At 45.3% G+C, this 22,189-nt stretch overlaps 1 protein-coding gene and 1 long non-coding RNA gene across 3 annotated transcripts in view; one reads left to right on the forward strand and one right to left on the reverse strand.

Annotated features, from left to right (window-relative positions):
* LOC311426422 overlaps positions 1-22,189 on the reverse strand; it is a 566,016-nt gene that overhangs the window by 381,178 nt on the left and 162,649 nt on the right. The gene's annotated exons all lie outside the window — the stretch shown is intronic.
* Positions 1-22,189, forward strand: part of LOC311426336 (protein FAM219A-like) — a 135,929-nt gene that overhangs the window by 50,053 nt on the left and 63,687 nt on the right. For both annotated transcript variants that reach the window (XM_084502785.1, XM_084502786.1), the window contains exon 2: positions 7,529-7,628. In XM_084502785.1, the coding sequence (XP_084358911.1) occupies positions 7,529-7,628 (100 nt within the window). The remainder of the gene's footprint in view (positions 1-7,528; positions 7,629-22,189) is intronic.

Raw genomic sequence — 22,189 nt, forward strand, 5'->3', positions numbered from 1 at the left:
AGGTATAGGCTCCGAGGAGGATCTGGATAGGCTGCACCGATGGGCTGAGGTCAACTGCATGAAGTTCAACAAGGCCAAGTGCCGGGTCCTGCACCTGGGGCGCAATAACCCCAAGCAGAGCTACAGGCTGGGAGAGGAATGGTTGGAGAGCTGCCAGGCAGAGAAGGACCTGGGAGTGATGGTGGATAGTCGGCTGAATATGAGCCAGCAGTGTGCTCAGGTGGCCAAGAAGGCCAACGGCATCCTGGCTTGTATCAGGAACAGCGTGACCAGCAGGGCTAGGGAGGTGATCGTCCCCCTGTACTCAGCTCTGGTGAGGCCGCACCTCGAGTACTGTGTTCAGTTTTGGGCCCCTCGCTACAAGAAGGACATGGAGATGCTTGAGCGGGTTCAGAGAAGGGCGACGAAGCTGGTGAGGGGCCTGGAGAACAAGTCCTACGAGGGGTGGCTGAGGGAGCTGGGCTTGTTCAGCCTGGAGAAGAGGAGGCTCAGGGGCGACCTTATCGCTCTCTATGGGTACCTCAAAGGAGGCTGTAGCGAGGTGGGGGTTGGCCTGTTCTCCCACGTGCCTGGTGACAGGACGAGGGGGAATGGGCTTAAGTTGAGCCAGGGGAGTTTTAGGTTAGATGTTAGGAAGAACTTCTTCACTGAAAGGGTTGTGAGGCACTGGAACAGGCTGCCCAGGGAAGTGGTGGAGTCACCATCCCTGGAAGTCTTCAAAAGACGTTTAGATGTAGAGCTTAGGGAAATGGTTTAGTGGGGACTGTTAGTGTTAGGTCAGAGGTTGGACTCGATGATCTTGAGGTCTCTTCCAACCTAGAAAATTCTGTGAAATTCTGTGATTCTGTGAAATTCAGGGCGCGTGCTCAGTGAGGGGTGGTCACACCTTGGAGGCGGGTAGCTTTTGGGATGGAGGTGTGTTTTTTTGTATTATAATGATATTATAATGAGAAAAAGTTCACTAGAGTACAGCATTTTGTCAAAAACATGACAGGTCATCGGCTCAGGGTAACAAATGTGCAGCTTTCGGTCCCGGTGTGCACCAGAACAGTCGAGTCCCCCTCTTGTCACAGAGCCTAGCCGCGGTGTCTCCGCTCCGCTCTACGCTCTGTACTGTTTCATAGAGTCAGCACACCAGGTTCCCCTAGTGTGGTAACATCTAAGATTGGAAGCCTAGGGAATGCTCAGGTAATGCAGCTACACCCTACCCTGAAAGCCTCTTCAATGCTGTACATTTTCTTTAAAATGTGAATAGTAGTTTAAGTTTCCTAGTCACTTTAGGCAATTACTCCACAACATCTTACTTGAAATAATGGGCTCCAAAACAGAATGTTTAAGCTGAAGCCCAAGGGATAGAGAGGAGAGCATGAGAGACTCTTTCATGAGGTTTGCAGGTTACATTCCTGCCGTACATCCCTCTGTGACACTTCCCTTTCTCTTCCAGAATATGCCGTTACTGACCATTGTTCGGCCTGACTCAGTATAAATCTCACATCCTTTATCCCTCTACTTTTATGCTTTCTCACATAGATCACACAAATCTGTGCACATCTTGTACATCTCAGTTCCCAGTGTTTTTTTTTTTTGTTTGTTTGTTTTATACTCTATGCTTATAGATATTTCATGTTTATATTGTAGTGGTACCTAGAGGCTTCAGGTCTGTTGTCTAAAATACTGTGAGTCTGTGCTTTTACATACCTACCTATGCACATCAGAGTCCCTTCTCCGCAAGCATGCCATCCACAGCTACATTCATCAGGACAACCTTGTGTGTCACAGCTTGAGGCAGAGCCAATCTGCAAGTATCATATTGTAATAAATGACTGAGTCCCAAATAGGATTGCAATTAAAGTTTACAATTTATTAAATGAATGGAGGCAAGCAAACAGTGCTGGGTGCGCCGGGAGTCTCCGCTCCACCAAGACACACACAAGTTACATCAGGCGGCTGGTTTTTATGCTCCTAGGCTAATACATATTCATCACCACTTTTGGAAAAGGCAGGGTTATTATAATTAGTTTCCCGGGACCCGAACCATCCCATGGACGCATGCGTATCAGTCTCCGGTGGTCCCTCTGGGGGTCGCTGATACTGAAGGCTCGTAGTCTTCCTCCCAGGCTTTGTCCTTTGGTTGTTCTTCAGCTTCCCCCCTCTCCTTATTTAGTAGTCTCTGGGCTGGATGTCAGAAAGTTGTGTCTCGTGCAATAGGCAGCAGTTATCTCAAAAAACTCCCCCCTATTCTCTTATCTTCCAGACCCGAGTCTCAAGGTTTACCTTTCAAACCCTCTATCAACATGAACTGCTAGACCATTCTTTTGCCAGATACAAGAACTATATACACTAACCACTCTGTTTCTCTTGGACTTGTGGTTATACAAGGTGATGTAAGACAGAAGGTCACATTTCATCATGAGGCCCTAGCATTGTTCCACATTGGCACGAATCAGATTAATATATTTCACAATATGATTTCTGTTCCCAGGGCAGAGAGACTGAAGATGTGAATACCTATTAGCGGGAGCAACGTTCTAGCCCAGGAGCCTGGGATGACAACATGGGAATGATAGAAACTTCTCAGTGACCCAAATGTATACCCTGCATTTGGGGTGCATGAGTTTCTCACTTGTTTTTGTGCTAAGTCAGTTTCTCATGCACAGAACATCTATCACATTTTCAAGCTCATTGTTTTATGTGGGGAAAAAAAAAAAAAAAAGCAAAACACTTGGGCTTGTCCTTTCCATGGCCCTTTCTATGTGATCCACATGGGCAGCTTCAGAAAGCAGGAGTCTGCTGGGCTGCAAGTGCTTGCTGTAGGCCGTAACGCACACATTGGTACCAGGACTTCCAGCATCTTTAAGTTGGACAGAAGACAGAACACACATCAGCAGCCTGTATTGGAGAGAGACAAAGCTAACTGGATGATATTCTTGAGCAGCCAGATCATAATGATTTAGCTGCTGATAATCAGACCAATGCCTCTGAACTGAGGAGAGAAGTGATGGGTACAGCCTTGTATGTTGGGTCTTTCCGTGAGATCAGAGGGTGAGAATGTTGTCTGTAGGCACTCTTCCCCCTCTGCTTTATTAAAAAGCAGAGCTGCTTTAATGATCACAGAATTCCCCACGGAGAGCAGAGTGGAGAATGTCTTCTAGTGACTGCAAGAATGACTGATCTTGAGGGTTGGAAGGGTGGGCAAGTAGAGGCATCTCAGTTACCAGCCCTGTTCTTAAGGGGCAGCTGAAGGCCACAAAAACTGCATGCCCATTCCCTTCCACGTGCACTAGGGTCCCAGAGGAGTCATGGTGCAGGCTTGTTAAGCTCACAAGATGTCAGAGGTGTTGACTGTGAAGGATGTGAAAGGAAGCTGCTTTTCCAAAGGTGCTTCAAGGGTGTATTTGCACCCAGCTCCATTGCTCAGGGTGTAACACTGCAGTTTGGTGGCTGTTTGGGGTTATTCTTCCCCATAGTCAGTGTGGGCTACTGGGAGAGGCAGGCAGTAAGAGTAAAAAGACTGTTGACCTGGAAAGGGGAAGAAGAGTGGAACAGAGAAAGAACAAAAACCCTACTCGGCACCCCCTGATTTAAGTTTAAAGTGGTTTCAGCTCCTCTCCATGCTCCTGCATACCAAGGATTCACACTGATGCTGTACCATGAAGGTTCATTGGAACTAATTTCTGATGTTCAGACACGGCACGTTGTACTCACTGCAGGACGTGGCTGTACCTAGCAGGAGGCAGAGTTTTCATGGTCTGTTGTGTTGAGCCCAGAAGAAGAAAAAAATGATAAGGAAATGCCCCACCATTCAAATGCTACTGTTACCTATGCCCAATTAAGCTGTGAGCATGTGGGGAGAAAACTTTGATTAAACTCTGGCCCCAGCCAAATGTTCATGCAGCAGTCTGATTGAATGTTTTTTTTTTTTTTTTCCCTAGGAGGCATAAAGAGGTCTCAGGAACAGCCAAAAAAAACCCCAAACAATCAAAAAAAAAAACCTAAAATGTATTAATTTCTCAGAGCCATTTTGGAGCCACTGCAGCCACTTGCCTTTTTATTGGGAGTGTTATTTGCCTCCCAGGGAGCAGAGAAATCACATCACCTGGCCTGGGACAGGTCACACCGCATAGCTGTGGCCCTGATGCTGGGGTCCAAGCTGAATACATTGTCTAAGGAAGGCTTGTAAAAAAGGATAAAGCCACAAGTGAATTCCAGTAGCAAAAGCACATGGTGAATCTCGGTCTGCTTGTAGGCATCCACAAACAAAGGACTAATTAGTCGAGTAAATGTTTCTCTGGGTAGATTTACTATAGAGAGAAATGTGTGCATTCAGTATGCACGGAGGCAAGGGGGCAGCTCCAGCTGAGCCACAAGAATGCTGTCGTGCTCGTGCTCATGCGGAGCCCTGCGCATTGCTGCAGAACCAGGGTTATGCCAGTGCCACAGACAAGGCTCGCTCATGCTGGGGACGCTGTCTCTGGCCCAGATCAGTGTCCTTTTGGTTCAGTTTTGCAATTCAGAGGGAGCAGGCCTGGCCCGTGCACCACAGCGGTGGTTGCTCGGTAGTCAGTGGTGGGGGAAGGAGCGAGCTCTCCAGGGACTGATTCATCAGCTGGGCATTTGAGAGATAGATCACATATTGCAAGGAAATCAGAGGAGCTATTCTGAAGTTGAGACCATAAAATAGCTTCTGACACAAAAAATAAGGATGACTATTCCGAGTCCGATTAAAGGCCTCACCTACCCCTTCATCGTGTCCCTGTAAGAATGAGAACTGGGTGAGCCCTGCCTCCCTGGTTCACTCCCTCCAGTGATCTGTGCCTCTAGGGCTGCCTAAGCTGGCAGCAGTTCTTTAGTATTTGATAGTCCTGATGGATATCCCTTCCATGCATTTATCTCACCCTTTCCTGAGCCCCTTTTAGCATCCACAGTAGCCTGTCACCTGTAGTATGTAGAAGTACCGAGTTTGTTTCCAGCTGTTGCATGTTAACATTTGATAGCCCTTTGTTGTAGAAAATAAAGGCTGGCTGATCCCTATTCGCCTTCTCATCCCATTCAGGATCATTTAAACTTGTAGTTTAAAGTAGAAGAATGCTGTTACCCTTCTACTCTTCATTGCTGATTCACCTTCAACTTGGTGTCCTTGGTGTCCTGTCAACTTGACTCCTCGGTCCTTTTCTTCAGAACTTACTGACTGAAGGAGAACTCACTGAGCTCACAGACTGATTTCTTTCTGTGACAGAAGAGCAACAGTCCCTTGCTTTGAAACTCACTGACTGTCTTGCATTGCATAGAATCACAGAATCATAGAATATCCCGAGTTGGAAGGGACCCATAAGGATCATCAAGTCCAACTCCTGGCACCACACAGGTCTGCCCAAAAGTTTAGACCATGTGCCTAAGTGAACAGTCCAAACGCTTCTTAAATTCAGACAGGCTTGGTGCAGTGACTACTTCACTGGGGAGCCTGTTCCAGTGTACAACCACCCTCTCGGTGAAGAACCTCTTCCTGATGTCCAGCCTAAACTTCCCCTGCCTCAGCTTAACACCATTCCCGCGGGTCCTATCACTGGTGTTTACAGAGGATAGGTCACCTGCCTCTCTACTCCCTCTCATGAGGAAGTTGTAGACCGCGATGAGGTCCCCCCTCAGCCTCCTCTTCTCCAGGCTGAACAGGCCCAGTGACCTCATCCGCTCCTCATATGTCTTCCCCTCTAGGCCCTTCACCATCTTCGTCACCCTCCTCTGGACACTCTTCAACAGTTTTACATCCTTTTTGTACTGTGGTGCTGTGGTGGTTCCTCTCGAGTGGGCAGCCAAGCTCCACCACAACCACTCTCTCAATCCCCCTCCTCAAAGAGGAACAGGGAGAAAATACGATGAAAAGGGCTCAAAGGTTGAGATAAGGAGATCACGCAGCAATTATTGTGACAGGCAAAACAGACTCGGCATAGGGAGACAGTAGGATTTATTGCTAATTACTAACAAGCTAGAGAAGTGAGAAACAAAGGAAAGAAACCAAAAGCACCTTCCCTCCCCATCCACCCTCTTCCACCTCCTCCCCCCGAGCGGCGCAGGGGAACGGTGGAATGGGGATTATGGTCAGTCTACAGCGCTTCTTCTCTGCCGCTCCTTCTAGGTCACTCTCATCCCCTGTGCTGTGGGGTCCCTCCCATGGGATGCAGTCCTTGGTGAACTGATCCGGCGTGGGCTTCCCACAGGCAGCAGCTCTTCCAGAACTGCTCCAGATATGGGTCCGTACCACGTGGTCCATCCCTCAGGAGCAAAATGCTCCAACCGTGTTTTCTTATCATAAAAGGAAATCAAATCTGTTAGGCAGGACCTACCCCTCATGAACCCATGTTGGCTGGGACCAATGACTGCATTGTCCCGCAGGTGCGCTTCAATAACTTGCATTGCATACAGGTGTCAGCGCCAAATCATAGGTTGCATTTTTACTAGAAAATCTGTAGAAATCTCCAGAAACTGAGAGATGGACAATATTATTAGCTACTTTGGAGTGGTATTTATCGATATTTAGTTTCTCACGATTTGTTCTATTTCTACAAAGTGATGGTTTCGTCAGATATTGGACTTAATGCTGGATGTTTTTCCCTGTGCAGGTGTACCTATTATAAATCAGAATTCATATACCCATATTTGTATATATACATATGCATGTTCAATTTAGTTTCTAGCTGGGAAGAAGCGAACACATTGGAAAATCAGTGGTGCTAAATAGATATAGGTCCAACAGGTTTGAAATTTGACATGAAAGGATTTTAAATACTTTCATCAGTGCTGGAGCCAAGTGAATTGGTAGCTTATCTCTGTGTGAATGCTCTGATGCACTGTAACACTGAATACAGCACTACCTGGATTAGGTTGTCTGCAAGTGTATACGATGGAGCAGATATAAGTTTTGGGAGCTTTTGTTTTAGGGGGATTCCAGTGAAAATTTCTGTGCTGACAGATACTAAAATTAAATCTTCCCATTTTGCCACAAAATAGGTCCAGTATGGGAAATACAGGCTTCTTCAGTCTTCTCCAAGATGAACCGGAGATTGAATTCACCTTTTCATTTGGTCTTAATTCCTTTTGAGCCAGACTTACACAGCTGGTCACGAACTTTTTAGTTTTAATCACGAGGTTGACTGATCCACTTAGAACTCAGTTGAAACTGTAGTGTGTTTCATACGACACACCAAAGAGTCATCATATGAAAATGGCTTGGGACTATTGCCAGCCCGGGCTGAATTTGATCTGGTGACCCACCCTCCATATTATATTCCCAATATCATCTATCATGTGTCTGATGTTGAAATCTGGCATTTCCAGAAATACTTTAAACATACTAAACATACTTCCAGAGTTATGTGATTTTCCCCTAGGTTTCAGCCATTTGAAACACCAGCATACTCTCTGCTCCCTCTGAACGTGTGTGGGGATGGACTAGCCTAATAGTCAGTTAGAGAAGTGACTGCATAACTTTTAGCTAAACCGTTCTGTTCTGTTTCATTTTCTATCTCCACAGGATCCAACAGCTGCATCTATTTCGGACAGAGATTGTGATACGAGAGAGGGAGAGACTGTAGCCATGAACTATAAGCCTCCCCCACTCCAAGTGAAATTAGGTGAGTCTTTGCTGATGAAGAATGAGAAGGCTGAATCTAGGGTCTGTAATATGTTGAGGTGCTAGTGGGATCATAAGCAGATCTCCATTTATATGACTGAATGTGCCAGCTCAGCTCAGAAATCTCACAGAGCAGTTTATCAGTGTGATTCCACTGCTCAGGGAACTGACCTACGAACGTTGAAGGACGCTTTGTCTTGGGCTGTGGTAGAGGTCTTCTTCAAAAGGAAGGCTTAGCTTTTTAAACTCACAGATTTTCATCAAGCTAAGATTAAGGCTTGGCCAGAAAAAGAATGAAGATAATATAGAAGGACTGTAAAAAGAAGAGGCCAGGATGACTGCAAACAAAAGGGAGAGGAACAGAGACTTGGACCATTACCAGGAAAAGACAGAGTTGTGTTGTTGTGAGGTGGAGGGACTGTGGGTTTGTAATGGTTCACAAAGAAATGCTCATGCTATTTCTGAGCAGTATTTCTGAAGTTCTGGAAGCAGCAGCATGTATTAGCACAATACACTGCTTCCTCATAAAGCTGATGCTTACAAGAGGACAGCAATCCACACATTGCCATCCTGCTTCCAAAACCTGAGCCGCTGTTGTGCCATACAGACTCAAGACCCTGACAAAGGACATGTCAAAGGAATAGTGTGCTTTTTGCTTAGAGCATGGGTAAAAAATGGTCTGGAAAATTTCCAGATAGGAGCAGAAAGCAGTCCCTAGTTGTCCTTCACATTAGAATAAATGACATTGATGAGATACTGCTAGAGATGATTGAGGTTGACTGTGCCATGTCAGGGAAGGCTCTGAAAAAAAGTGGATGCCCAGATGTTCAGTGGCATAGCTCCGGACACTACCAAATAAGTGACAGGGAAGTTCAGCAGACAGCTAAAGTCTGAACAAGATTTGGGAAAGTGTGAGCATTGTTATGTGGTTATGAAGAGATCTTGTCAATAGGTAGGTTTAACTCAAGGACCTACAGTACTACTGCAAAGAGTGGTGTTGGCTTCATTGGTAAGAGAAGCCTTAAAGAAACACTCAGAAAAGGCTGGAAGCACTTGTGCATTCTCAAGGCTCTGATGGAGTATATGGGAGATTGAATAATAGACAAATCTGGTCATTGCAGTGCATAAAGGAATTTTGTAGACTAGGTCCATGGACAGCAAAGTGAAAAAGTAGTTGAATAATGATCTTGAAGAAAGAGTGACTAGGGAGGAAAAGACAAAGTTGTATGTGCAAATGCAGCAAGGTTATGCAGCAAAGTGGAAGACCTTGAACTATTGATAGAGGATATGACCAAGTGCATTGGGACAGTAGATCTGTCCTGCAACAGCAATCATAAGTACTCTAAAACTGGCAGCTGCTTTTCAGGAAAAGGCAGAAAGCAGTGTTAATGACAACTCAACTCAGTTTGGTAAAAGATAATCACTGCCCGCATTCCATATGCCATCAGGTTCCTTTTTCACTACCTAAAGAGTTCTGTAATGTTATTAGAGAGGTAATTGCTACTGCAGTAGCTGTTTTGGATAATTTAACATCAGGAATTAGGTTGGAGAGCAATTGATACTATTATTGGTAGATCCAAGACATTCTTGCATTTCTAGACAATAAAGATATCCTCCAGAGATTCACTAATGTGACAGAAAATGGTGCTATTCTATACTTGGCTTTGGTAACACATGAGGACATTATAGAAGAGCTGATCATCAGAAATAGATTTGGATTCAGAGATAATAAGTTCAATTCATGCAAATTAAATGTAAAGGTAATTTAAAATAGATCTATAACTGTCCTGGTTTCAGTTAGAACAGAATTAATTTTCTTCCTGGTAGCTGGTGGAATGCTGTGTTTTGGCTTAGGATGAGAAGAGTGCTGATAACACCCCGATGGTTTAATTGTTGCAGAGCAGTGCTTATACCAAGCCAAGGACACCTCAGCCTTTTGCTCTGTCCTGCCAACAGGCAGGCTGGGGGTGCAGTAAGAGCTGGGAGGGGACAGACCCAGGACAGGTGACCCAAACTAGCCAAAGGGGTATTCCATACCATCTGACGTCATGCTAAACAATATATAGGGGTGGCTAGCCGGGGGGAGGGGGCCGGACTGCTCGGGGTTAGTCTGGGCATCGGTCAGCGGGTGGTGAGCAATTGCATTGTGCATCACTTGTTTGTACATATTATTATTAGTAGTACTATTATCATCATTGTATTATTATTATTATTATTATTATTATTATTATTATTTTCCTGTCTTATTAAACTGTCTTTATCTCAACTCACAGGCTTCATTTTCCATTTCTCTCCCCCGTCCCAGAGAGGGAGGGGGGAGGGTGAGCGAATGGCTGCGTGGTGTTTAGCTGCCAGCTGGGTTAAACCACGACAGTCTTTTAGGCACCCAACGTGGGGCACGAAAGGTTGAGATAACGGCAGATCTGACCAGAGTGTGTTAAACTAAAATTGGTATAAGTATTAGACCTGCTTAATAGTCACTTGTCATAATGCTGATTGCTTTAATCTCAACTCTGCTGCGCCTGTTTACCAAATTGAGTATTATTGCACGTTATTTTCTGTATGTGCTCTCTGTCATGTTGTTTATCCTCTCCGGGCCCTGGTTTCAGACCATTATGGTACTGTGTGTTGTATCAGTGGCTTATGAGATGATGAAATATCTGGCCATGACTCTAACCTGGTATTTGTACTCAGTAACATCTTCGATTCTATACTTTGGAAACTTTTTTTTGGAAACTATTAGGAATTATATCTGTTGCCTTTTCTCATTAGGGAGTCAATCTGTGGAGGGGAAAGGGGAAGATAATTTTTCTTACTTGATTACTCTCCCTTTCTCCTTCACCACCCCTGTATGCTCCTGGATCACTCTTCCTTCCTCCTTCACCACCCTCTTATCCTCCGAGTTTATTACAATAGCTCTCCAAGATATTGAATATCCTTGGGATACTCAGACCAGCATAGTCTTGTTGTTCTGCCTCCTGAAAGCACTTCAGATTCTGCTTAAACAACTACTTAGGAAGCTCATCCGGAGATCTGCCCGGAGGCAGTATAGTTGTGGGTGGCAGGGAGTATGGGAGGATATGGGCAGGCATCTAGAGCAGTTGGCACCCCCAGTGTTTTGGAAATTCACCCCTGAACAATTGCAAAATCCTCAAAAACTGGCAGAATGCTTGAAAAAAAGGTGTCGCGATTCTGGCAGTTCCAAAGTAACACAAATTATTGTAACGTGCTGGGGCCTGGCTCATGCCTATCGAGCTGCCATTGATACTGCTATCAATTTAGTAACAGACCCTGCGGCCACTCCAAGCCCTGTGACAGATCCAACGGCCACTGTGACCCCTACGGTGGACTCTGCAGCCGCTCCAGTCCCAGCTCCTGCAGATGCTCCAATCCCAGCTCCTGCAGCCACTCCAGCTCCAGTTCCTGAAGCCACTCCAGTTCCAGCTCCTGCAGCTGCTCCAGTCCCAGCTCCTGCAGCCGCTCCAGCTCCAGTTCCTGCAGCCGCTCCAGCTCCGGTTCCTGCAGCTGCTCCAGTCCCAGCTCCTGCAGCCGCTCCACTTCCAGCTCCTGCAGCCACTCCAGCTCCGGTTCCTGCAGCCGCTCCAGTTACAGCTCCTGCAGCCGCACCAGTTCCAGCTCCTGCAGCTGCTCCAGCTCCGGTTCCTGCAGCTGCTCCAGCTCCTGTGGCTGGGTCAGAGAAAAGAGCTGTAGCAGTGCAAGTTGACCCTGCAGAGGGTATTCCAACCTCTTTGGCAGACCCTGTAACAAGGTCAGAGAAACGAGCAGTAGCAGTGCAAGCTGCCCCTGTAGAGAAGGTGAAAAAATGGTATAGAGATTCAGGTCGTTTAGAACGCAGAGAGTCTTCTGCCAAATCTAGGTATAGAGACGACGGAGACGACGACGACACTGGGCCATCATGGATTAAGGGGAGGAAGATGAGGATGCCGAAAAATCAACAGTAACTACCTGAAGCCTAAATGAGCGTGAGTTACGAGATGTGCGAAAAGATTTTGGTCGCTGTATAGGTGAGCAGATTGTCACCTGGCTGCTGCGATGCTGGGACACTGGAGCCAATTGTGTGGAATTAGAGGGCAGGGAAGCCAAGCGACTGGGATCCCTTGCTAGAGACACAGGCATTGACAAAGCAATTGCAAATGGAGCACAATCTCACAGCCTCTGGAGGCGTCTCCTCTCAGCTGTGAGGGAAAGGTATCCTTTCAAGGAAGAACTTTTATGACTACCAGGCAAGTGGACCACTATGGAGAAGGGAATCCAGTACCTGAGGGAATTAGCCGTACGGGAGGTGATTTATGACAATCCAGACCTCAGACAAACATCCAAAGATCCAGATGAAGTCAGGTGTACGCGACCCATGTGGCGGAAGTTTGTACGGAGTGCACCATCATCATATGCCAGCTCATTGGCAATAATGCCTGGAAAGAGGATGAGGAACCCACAGTGGATGAAGTGGCTAAACAACTCCGGCAGTACGAAGAAAGTCTCTCCTCTTCCTTACAGGCCTGCGTCTCAGCTGTGGAGAAACTTTCTGAAAAGGTTCACCTACTTGAAGAGAGATTAATCTCCTCCGCACCTGTACAGAGCAGTGTCTCAGCTATCAGGGGTAGGCGTTCATCCACACAAGGAAGACGATATTGTGGGTACTCACCCCGTGCTACCCTGTGGTTTTACTTACGAGACCATGGAGAGGACATGAGAAAATGGGATGGAAAATCTACCGCGACCCTAGAGTCACGGGTACGTGAGTTGCAAAAGAAAACAATCAGGAAAAAGGGATTCTCTGAACAGTTTGCTGCTCCAACTTCCAGCAGACAGTCCTTCAAACACAGAAACGAAGAAGATTCTGACCAGGGTTAGGGGGGCCCTGCCTCCAGCCAGGGGGAGGAAAGGGACAATCGAGTTTATTGGACTGTGTGGATTCGATGGCCTGGCACGTCAGACGCACAGAAGTATAAGGCTTTAGTAGACACCGGTGCACAATGTACTGTAATGCCATCGAGCTATAAAGGTCCAGAGCCCATCTATATTTGTGGAGTGACAGGGGGATCTCAGCAGTTGACTGTATTGGAGGCTGAAGTGAGTCTGACTGGGAATGAGTGGGAAAAGCACCGCATTGTGACTGGCCCGGGATGCTCCATGTATCCTTGGCATAGACTATCTTAGAAGAGGATATTGCAAGGACCCAAAAGGGTTCCGGTGGGCTTTTGGTACAGCTGCCTTAGAGACAGAGGGCATTAAACAATTATCTACCTTGCCTGGTCTCTCAGAGGACCCCTCTGTTGTGGGGTTGCTGAGGGTCGAAGAACAGCAAGTGCCAATCGCTACCACAACTGTGCACCGGCGGCAATATCGCACTAACCGAGACTCCCTGATTCCCATCCATAAGCTAATTCGTCAATTGGAGAGCCAAGGAGTGATCAGCAAGACTCATTCACCTTTCAATAGTCCCATATGGCTAGTGCGAAAGTCTAATGGCGAGTGGAGACTAACAGTGGACTATCGTGGCCTGAACGAAGTGACGCCACCACTGAGCGCTGCAGTGCCGGACATGCTGGAACTTCAGTACGAACTTGAATCGAAGGCAGCCAAGTGGTACGCCACAACTGATATCGCTAATGCATTTTTCTCCATCCCTCTAGCAGCAGAGTGCAGGCCACAATTTGCCTTCACTTGGAGGGGAGTCCAATATATTTGGAATCGGCTGCCCCAGGGGTGGAAACACAGCCCTACCATTTGCCATGGGCTTATCCAGTCTGCGCTAGAGCAGGGGGAAGCTCCTGAACACCTGCGGTACATCGATGACATTATTGTGTGGGGTGACACAGCAGAGGAAGTTTTCGAGAAAGGGAAGAAAATAGTCCAAATCCTTCTGAAAGCTGGTTTTGCCATAAAAAAAAATAAAGTCAGAGGACCTGCACGAGAGATCCAGTTTTTAGGAATAAAATGGCAAGATGGACATCGTCAAATCCCAATGGATGTGATCAACAAAATAACAGCTATGTCTCCACCAACTAACAAAAAAGAAACACAGACTTTCCTAGGTGTTGTGGGGTTTTGGAGAATGCACATCCCAAATTACAGTCTGATTGTAAACCCGCTCTACCAAGTAACCCGTAAGAAGAATGAGTTTGAATGGGGCCCTGAACAACGACAAGCCTTTGAACAAATCAAGCAGGAAATAGTCCATGCAGTAGCCCTTGGGCCAGTTCGAACAGGACCAGATGTAAAGAATGTGCTCTACACTGCAGCCGGGGAGAACGGCCCCACCTGGAGCCTCTGGCAGAAAGAACCTGGGGAAACTCGAGGTCGGCCCCTGGGGTTTTGGAGTCGGGGATACAGAGGATCTGAGGCCCACTATACTCCAACTGAAAAGGAGATATTGGCAGCATATGAAGGATTTTGATCTGCTTCGGAGGTGGTCGGTACTGAAGCGCAGCTCCTCCTAGCACCCCAACTGCCGGTACTAGGCTGGATGTTCAAGGGAAGGGTCTCTTCTACGCATCATGCAACTGATGCTACATGGAGCAAGTGGGTTGCACTGATTACTCAGCGGGCTCGAATAGGAAACCCCAGCCGCCCAGGAATCTTGGAAGTGATTATGGACTGGCCAGAAGGCAAATACTTTGGGATATCATCATCAGAGGAGGTGGGTCGTGCTGAAGAAGCCCCACTGTACAACCAGTTACCAGAAAATGAGAAGAAATATGCCCTGTTCACTGATGGGTCCTGTCGTATTGTGGGGAAGCATCGGAGATGGAAGGCTGCTGTATGGAGTCCTACACGACAAGTTGCAGAAGCTGCTGAGGGAGAAGGTGAATCGAGTCAGTTTGCAGAAGTGAAGGCCATTCAGCTGGCTTTAGACATTGCTGAACGAGAAAAATGGCCAGTTCTCTATCTCTACACCGATTCATGGATGGTAGCAAATGCCCTGTGGGGATGGTTACAGCAATGGAAGCAAAACAACTGGCAGCGTAGGGGCAAACCCATCTGGGCTGCTGCATTGTGGCAAGATATTGCTGCTCGGGTAGAGAACCTGGCTGTGAAAGTACGCCACATAGATGCTCATGTGCCCAAGAATGGGGCTACTGAAGAACATCAAAACAACCAGCAGGTGGATCAGGCTGCTAAGATTGAAGTAGCTCAGGTGGACCTGGATTGGCAGCATAAAGGTGAATTATTTATAGCCCGATGGGCCCATGACACCTCAGGCCATCAAGGTAGAGATGCAACATACAGATGGACTCGTGATCGAGGGGTGGACCTGACCATGGACGCTATAGCACAGGTTATTCATGACTGTGAAACATGCGCTGCAATCAAGCAAGCCAAACGGTCAAAGCCTCTTTGGTATGGAGGACGATGGCTGAAATATAAATATGGAGAGGCCTGGCAGATTGATTACATCACATTCCCTCAAACTCGCAATGGCAAGCGCCACGTACTTACAATGGTGGAAGCAACCACCGGATGGCTGGAAACATATCCTGTGCCTCATGCCACCGCCCGGAACACTATCCTGGGCCTTGAAAAGCAAGTCCTATGGCGACATGGTACCCCAGAAAGAATAGAGTCAGACAATGGAACTCATTTCCGAAACAACCTTATAGACACTTGGGCCAAAGAACATGGGATTGAGTGGGTGTATCACATCCCCTATCATGCACCAGCCTCCGGGAAAGTTGAACGATACAACGGACTGTTAAAGACTACATTGAAAGCAATGGGCGCTGGGACATTCAAAAATCGGGATACGCATTTCGCAAAGGCCACCTGGTTAGTCAATACTAGGGGATCTGCCAACCGAGCTGGACCTGCCCAATCAAACCTGTTACGTACTGTAGATGGGGATAAAGTTCCTGTAGTGCATGTAAGAAATATGCTGGGTAAAACAGTCTGGGCTACTCCTGCCTCAGGAAAAGGCAAACCCATTCGTGGAATTGTTTTTGCTCAGGGACCTGGATACACTTGGTGGGTGATGCAAAAGAACGGAGAGGTCCAGTGTGTACCTCAAGGAGATTTAATACTGGGTGAGAATAGCCCATGAACTGAAATGTACCATGTTAATTACTATATAATACTATATGTTATCACTACCATGACTACTATAGGTGACTAATTAGAATGTATGGAAAAGAGTGTAACCTGAGCATGACATAAATGGTATGGAATAAGGGGTGGATAGATGTCCTGGTTTCAGTTAGAACAGAATTAATTTTCTTCCTGGTAGCTGGTGGAATGCTGTGTTTTGGCTTAGGATGAGAAGAGTGCTGATAACACCCCGATGGTTTAATTGTTGCAGAGCAGTGCTTATACCAAGCCAAGGACGTCTCAGCTTCTTGCTCTGTCCTGCCAACAGGCAGGCTGGGGGTGCAGTAAGAGCTGGGAGGGGACAGACCCAGGACAGGTGACCCAAACTAGCCAAAGGGGTATTCCATACCATCTGACGTCATGCTAAACAATATATAGGGGTGGCTAGCCGGGGGGAGGGGGCCGGACTGCTCGGGGTTAGGCTGGGCATCGGTCAGCGGGTGGTGAGCAATTGCATTGTGCATCACTTGTTTGTACACATTATTAGTAGTAGTACTATTATCATCATTGTATTATTATTATTATTATTATTATTATTATTATTATTATTATTTTCCTGTCTTATTAAACTGTCTTTATCTCAACTCACGGGCTTCACTTTCCATTTCTCTCCCCCATCCCAGAGAGGGAGGGGGGAGGGTGAGCGAATGGCTGCGTGGTGTTTAGCTGCCGGCCGGGTTAAACCACGACAATAACAAATTTCAGTTTTATAAAGTGAGTGCATAAGCAGGGGCAATGAATTGAGAACCCTGGGAACTACATTAGGTAGTGGTGAAGGAGAAACTGTCAGAAGAAAGGAGATTGTTAATGGACTTGTCCAATAGTCATTTATTTTTGAAGTTCATTAATGACAAAGGGACAAAAAGCAGGAGGGAGTTGGCTAAGAAAGGAGGGAGACATCAGTACAACAAAGGCTCAGAAATGCCACAGAGGAAAGGCATGAAAACTAAAATAATAGAAATGAGAAAAATATGACAGGAGCAACTCAATCTGCTGTATATTGAAGTTTACCAACTGGAAGTGACTAAGGAAGATGAAGCCTGATATGATTGCAAGATAAGTAATTATTAAAATGGACTAATACATAAAAATATGCCATAGTCATACCTTTGCAGTTTCCCAGCTTTTTTCCAAACATACAGATACAGCAGAATGATTAGTTCTTCTGCCAAAACTTCTGCTTTATCATGTAGGGAAAATTTTATTCCATTTGGCCACTGCTGAATTATATTATCCACCATTAAAGTGGGAAAGGTAGATATTAGAAGAGTCGGTATCACTTTTTCCAGTAGATAAAGGTGTATCATTGCTATTGTGAAAGGCCAGGGTAAGATGTTTGCAATGCAGTATAACAATCTCATCTCTTCAGTTCCACCAATAAGAATTTAGTGTGGGCTAGGCGTAGATGAGAACTACATAAGACATGGGATTTGAAAGCCTGTCATATAACAGAAAACTAAAAGAGGTTGGCAGATTGAACCTGGTAAAACCAGTATGGAGAAAGGATTTGCTTGCCATGTATAAATCTTTCAGGAACAAAAAAAGAAATATTTGATGTAATAAATGGTGTCAACATTGGAAAAGTTAAGCATAAATTGTGAGGGGTATATTACATTTGGAAATTAAAGCATGCTTAACCATGAAAGCAGGGACAGGCTCAACTGGCATCTTCTGGGAATAACAGAAAACATCCAAAACTTGTATTATGTTAGAGCTCCACAGAGTTATAGAAGAACGCAGCCTCCAGGACCTGCTAGTGCTCCTGTCTAGTGAATGCTCAGTGCTGACCACACTGTGCTTATGAAGATCATAGTTGGTGAAATCTACCTGCTTAAGAGGAATTGTCCAACAACGCTGACAAGCATGTTCCTGCCTGGGCTCTAGAGAAAAGTCTGCTCAAAAACCTCCTCTCCCTGTGGATACAGTGTGTCTCTTTAATTAGGTGAACTCATATCTAGCGGTATTTGGATCGACTCTCTACTCTTAGTCATACTCTGATGAGTGCTAGGTTACCTGGGCCAAAATGAGACTGATGGTATTGTCTGCAGCCAGTGTAACATGCTTTTAATCCACATCAATCAGCTCCTGCTGCTGTCGTTCTTAAAATCTGCCTGACCTTTGAAATTTTCAAGCAGCTTAATGTCTCACATCTCCCAGCTCTGGCTCCTTTTCTTCCAACTCAATCTTTAGTCTCTTCTGCATTAAACTCATCAGGATTTGGATTACTTTTTAATCCCTTTAAGCCTAGACAAAGTTAAGGTAGTACATAAATGTTTAATAGTTTACCTGGCAGAGCCATTGTTGGGGATGGTAGTGACTAGGGTTTTAATCCTATTGCAAATTTTCTGTACGGATAGTGGCATTTTTCACTGTTAAATCAGAATCAATTGTTCAAATATCAAATACTCTGTTGGAAGGTTGATAAATGTCATTTTATACTCTGTGAAGATTCATATATAAATCTGTCATATGTGCTTGCTGGAAGCTTAGTTTAAATGAGCTCAATTAAATACCAACCCAGCATGCATACAAGTTTTGCTTCCAGAACCCACAGTGATTGAAGATGACAGAAAGTGTGCTGTGCTGCATGCTCCAAACTCAGATTTATCCTGCTGCTTGAATGTCCTTTCTATGGTTGTTTCTCTGTCCCATAAGTAAATACATGGCATTACCACATGTTTGTTTGGGGGTCAGTTAAATACAAGAAAATCTTCACAGGTGGTTTTTATTTCTAGTAAGTTCCTAAAGATTACACCTGGTTTATAAGTGGAATAGTAAAGTATTTAGTTTGTTGCTGGTACCACATCTAAAAAGAGACAAACTTCACATCAAGGGAAAGTAACCTCTTCTGCTTCATGTAATTCATCATCTTAAGACTTACAGATATTCTAACCATATTAATTATGTATTTCTTACTTTCCTGACACTCCCACTTTGTCTTTCTCTTGAAATTTCAGGACTCAGCCATGCTTCTTTCTTGCCTGCAAATCACTTGATAAGGAGGCTCCCGACAGCACTGGGGGGGTTGGGTGTCCATTAGTGCTGGGAGATGTCTCCAGCACATCCTTATTAGGAGGCATATCCAGATGGAGCACATACCACAAGCCTTTGGAAAACAGAAGAGAGTTGTGATAAGGAGGAAGGAACAGAATAATCCCTAAATGTAAATCTCAGGGGCTCCATATCCATTGGAAGGTAACAGATCCCCATGGGGTCCCCACAAGATGACATATTATTTTAATGAAGTTTATGCCATCTGTTTTTCTATTTTGCATTTTTAATTTCACTTCTTTGCACTGAAATCCCCATCCAGACAGTCTGTCTGTCTTACCTAGCAGTCAGTGATGTGACAGTTTGCGTTAAAACAAAATAGGCAGTGTGGCAATGGGTTGCAGCACAGGCTACAGTGGTGATGAGGGACTGTGGCAGTGGCATCTTTATCAACACATCCACCACTCCAGGAGCTTGGCAGTAAATCCCCCACATCCTTGTCTGCAAGATGAGCATACGAGAGAAAGGCAGACAGAGCGACTCATAGCAGCATCCCTCTGAGACCTGCTTCCTTTTCTTACTCAGCGTCCATGACAAGCATGAAGGCTGGCTTCAACGCAGGCTTTCATGCAATCTCAACTGTTGTAGAGGGAAGGAAAATTGCAGTGTCCAAGGCATGACACCTGGCCAGTACACTTAATGTGCTGGAGGGAGATATTCCACCCCAGAAGGGGCTCGCTGACTGTAACTGGCTTCAGGCAAGCAAAGTAACAAGGGCTGATGATGGGTATCAAAAATCAAGCTGCCATTAGGGAGTTTTGATTGTTTTTGTGGAAAATTAGAGAGGCTCTCCTTGGACGTGGGTTCTTGAAAAAGGATAAATCTTCTCCATTTATGAAAATGCATGCTTTATAGGCTATATTCAGAAGCAGCTCAAATGTTGCAGCTAATACCTTTCTTCCCAGCCTTTTGACCTCCTAATTATTCTCTGTGGACTCTTTCTTCTAGATATCCATCAGGGATGCAGTGCATCTGTCAGCGCTTCCTTGCTGTCTTTAGTTTAGCTAGGTTCTGGAGCAGTTTCTTAACTGCTTCTTTATAAAGTTGCCAGTCAGCTAATGGGGAAAGGTAGGTATTTTTGGAGGGCTCTGGTGGGATCTTGTCTGCTTAGATGTAAGCACCTTCTCTCTTTGAACTAGGTAGAGAAATATGGCACTACTTTTGGAAGATTGCTCAGTGGGGTGCCTAACTGTATGTGATCAGCAAATGTCTAATCTAGCACACTGGATCCCTCTTTAGGACCGAGTGAGCTACATGCAGATGAAGTCCCAAAAGGAAGCCTATTTCATATTGATGCTGGCTTGAAAATATTTGTGGTTTTTATTTTAGATTTTGTTTGCAAAGCTTCTTGGAAAAAGTGACCTGAATTGCAAATGTAGCAGATAATTTTCCCACTTTCCTAGCTACAGTTTTGTTCCTCTCCCAGCTTAGATCTCATGCTGGTATTTATCTAAGTACCAAAAAAAACACAGTGGCTGGTACTAGTCAGCCCCATAAGGAGAAGCGCATGTCACAAAGTTGCCTTTAATGTAAGTTGCTGTTGCTCAATTATATAATCTGCCAGCCTAACCAGAAACTTCCTGTGCTTCAAGAGGCAGGAAGCTGTCCTACAGCTAACAGAGCAGAGCTATTTCATGAATTAATAGGGTACTAACACTTTGCTGGGGCCAGCTGCATTGTAGGATGTTGCTTTTTTTCTCCAGGAGACACTGCAAAGATCAGTCTTAGAGCAGGTCAGCCACAGTCCCGTTATTGTGGGGGAGGAAATTATGCTCTTCTGGAACCTGGACCTATTGCTAGGGTGAGCATAAAAGCATCTTGAATCATCCCAGCCTGGCCTTTTGGCTTTCTGTATGACAAGAAGGAGATAAGAGCAACCGAGCAGCCATAGGGGAGGCCTGAGTCAAGCAGGGTGAGGTGAAGGAAGGAGAAAAAGCTGTGCTCTGACACATAACTATATTGCTCTCCCTCCAAGGAGAGATGAGATCTCAGATTAGACCACTGAGGCTTTCTGTCTGCTTCTGTTTCTCTCTTTATCAGTCCCACCTCTCTATGGTGTCGTTTATTTAAAAAAAAAAAAAAGTGCTGAAGTTAAAAAAAGCATATTTAAAGGATACATCAAATGTCCTGAAAGATACAAGAATTTATGAGTAAAATTTTCACTTTTTTGCTCTATTATACATAGCATACAGAATATGCTATATACCATATCTCCTTTTAAGCTCAAAGCACTCTGCAGATATCCAATTAAGTTTTATATCACCCTGTTGTATGGTATAATCTTATAACACCTGTCAAATCCAGTGATAAGTATACAAAGCATATTTGGATAATGAGGAAGAGACAGCAGGAAATAAAATATGTTTTCATCTATGCTGGAATAGAATAGAATAGTTCTGTTGGAAGGGAGCTTCAAAGATCTTGTCCAACTGCCTGACTACTTCAGGGCTAACCAAAAGTTAAAGCCTTTTAATGAGGGCATTATCCAAATACCTTTTGAGGCAAATGCCACACTAGGAGTTGACCAGGATTATCCTTGAATTTTGCAAGAGGCTGTTGCAGATCTTGCTTAAGCTAAGGTGCTTGCTGAGAGGATTGCTAAAAGGGAACCCAGTGGTATCCAGCACTGGAGTGTGACATACGGAGACGTAACCAGGCTGTGAGGGAATGGACCCATCGCTCCATCACTGAACTTCTCCATGTACAAACATCCTAAGATTTTACCTGATGGCAGGAGAGGATTTCATATCTCTGGCTTTCGCAGTCTCTAGCTGGGGACAGGGATTCTGCATAGAGACACCAATCACGTGTCCACTTCCAAGCACCAAATTACTTCTCCTGTGCTATTGTATTAATTCCTGCTTGTTAACAACATTCTCTGAAACCTCAGTCACTTAACTTGAATGATGTTCACTTACAGCAAGCAACTCTGGTAAGGGTGAAACGGCAACAGAAATCCTGTTCCAAGGAAATTCAGCATGTTGTTCCCTGGTGTGCTTGCGTTGGAAAAAACTAAGGATCTAATTTATGGCTGGGCCCCATCTTAGTGGAAACTGGAGTGAACAAAGGAGTAATCCACTTGGGGACAGAGGCTAACAGCACAAGCTTTGGTGTTGGCTCCTGCCTTCCAGCTTGCTGCTGTGCATTCGTGACAGATATTAAATTGCCATACTGTCAGGGAGGAGTAGTACTGGGAATATCAGTCAATGAGCTAAGAACTACAAAGCCCTCAGGGTTCAACATAACAAAATTCATGTATTTCTGGTTGAAACTTTACAGATGGTCTCTATCCCAGTAAATGACAGACTGCCTTTAACTCTCCGTGTTGCTTCTGAAACTGATCTTTCAATGTGTAGTTATTTAACTCATGTGTAGCTATTGAACCACTCTCATAAGGTTGTGTAT

Source organism: Aythya ferina, assembly GCF_964211825.1.
Source record: "Aythya ferina genome assembly, chromosome: W".
NCBI classification, from domain to species: domain Eukaryota; kingdom Metazoa; phylum Chordata; class Aves; order Anseriformes; family Anatidae; genus Aythya; species Aythya ferina.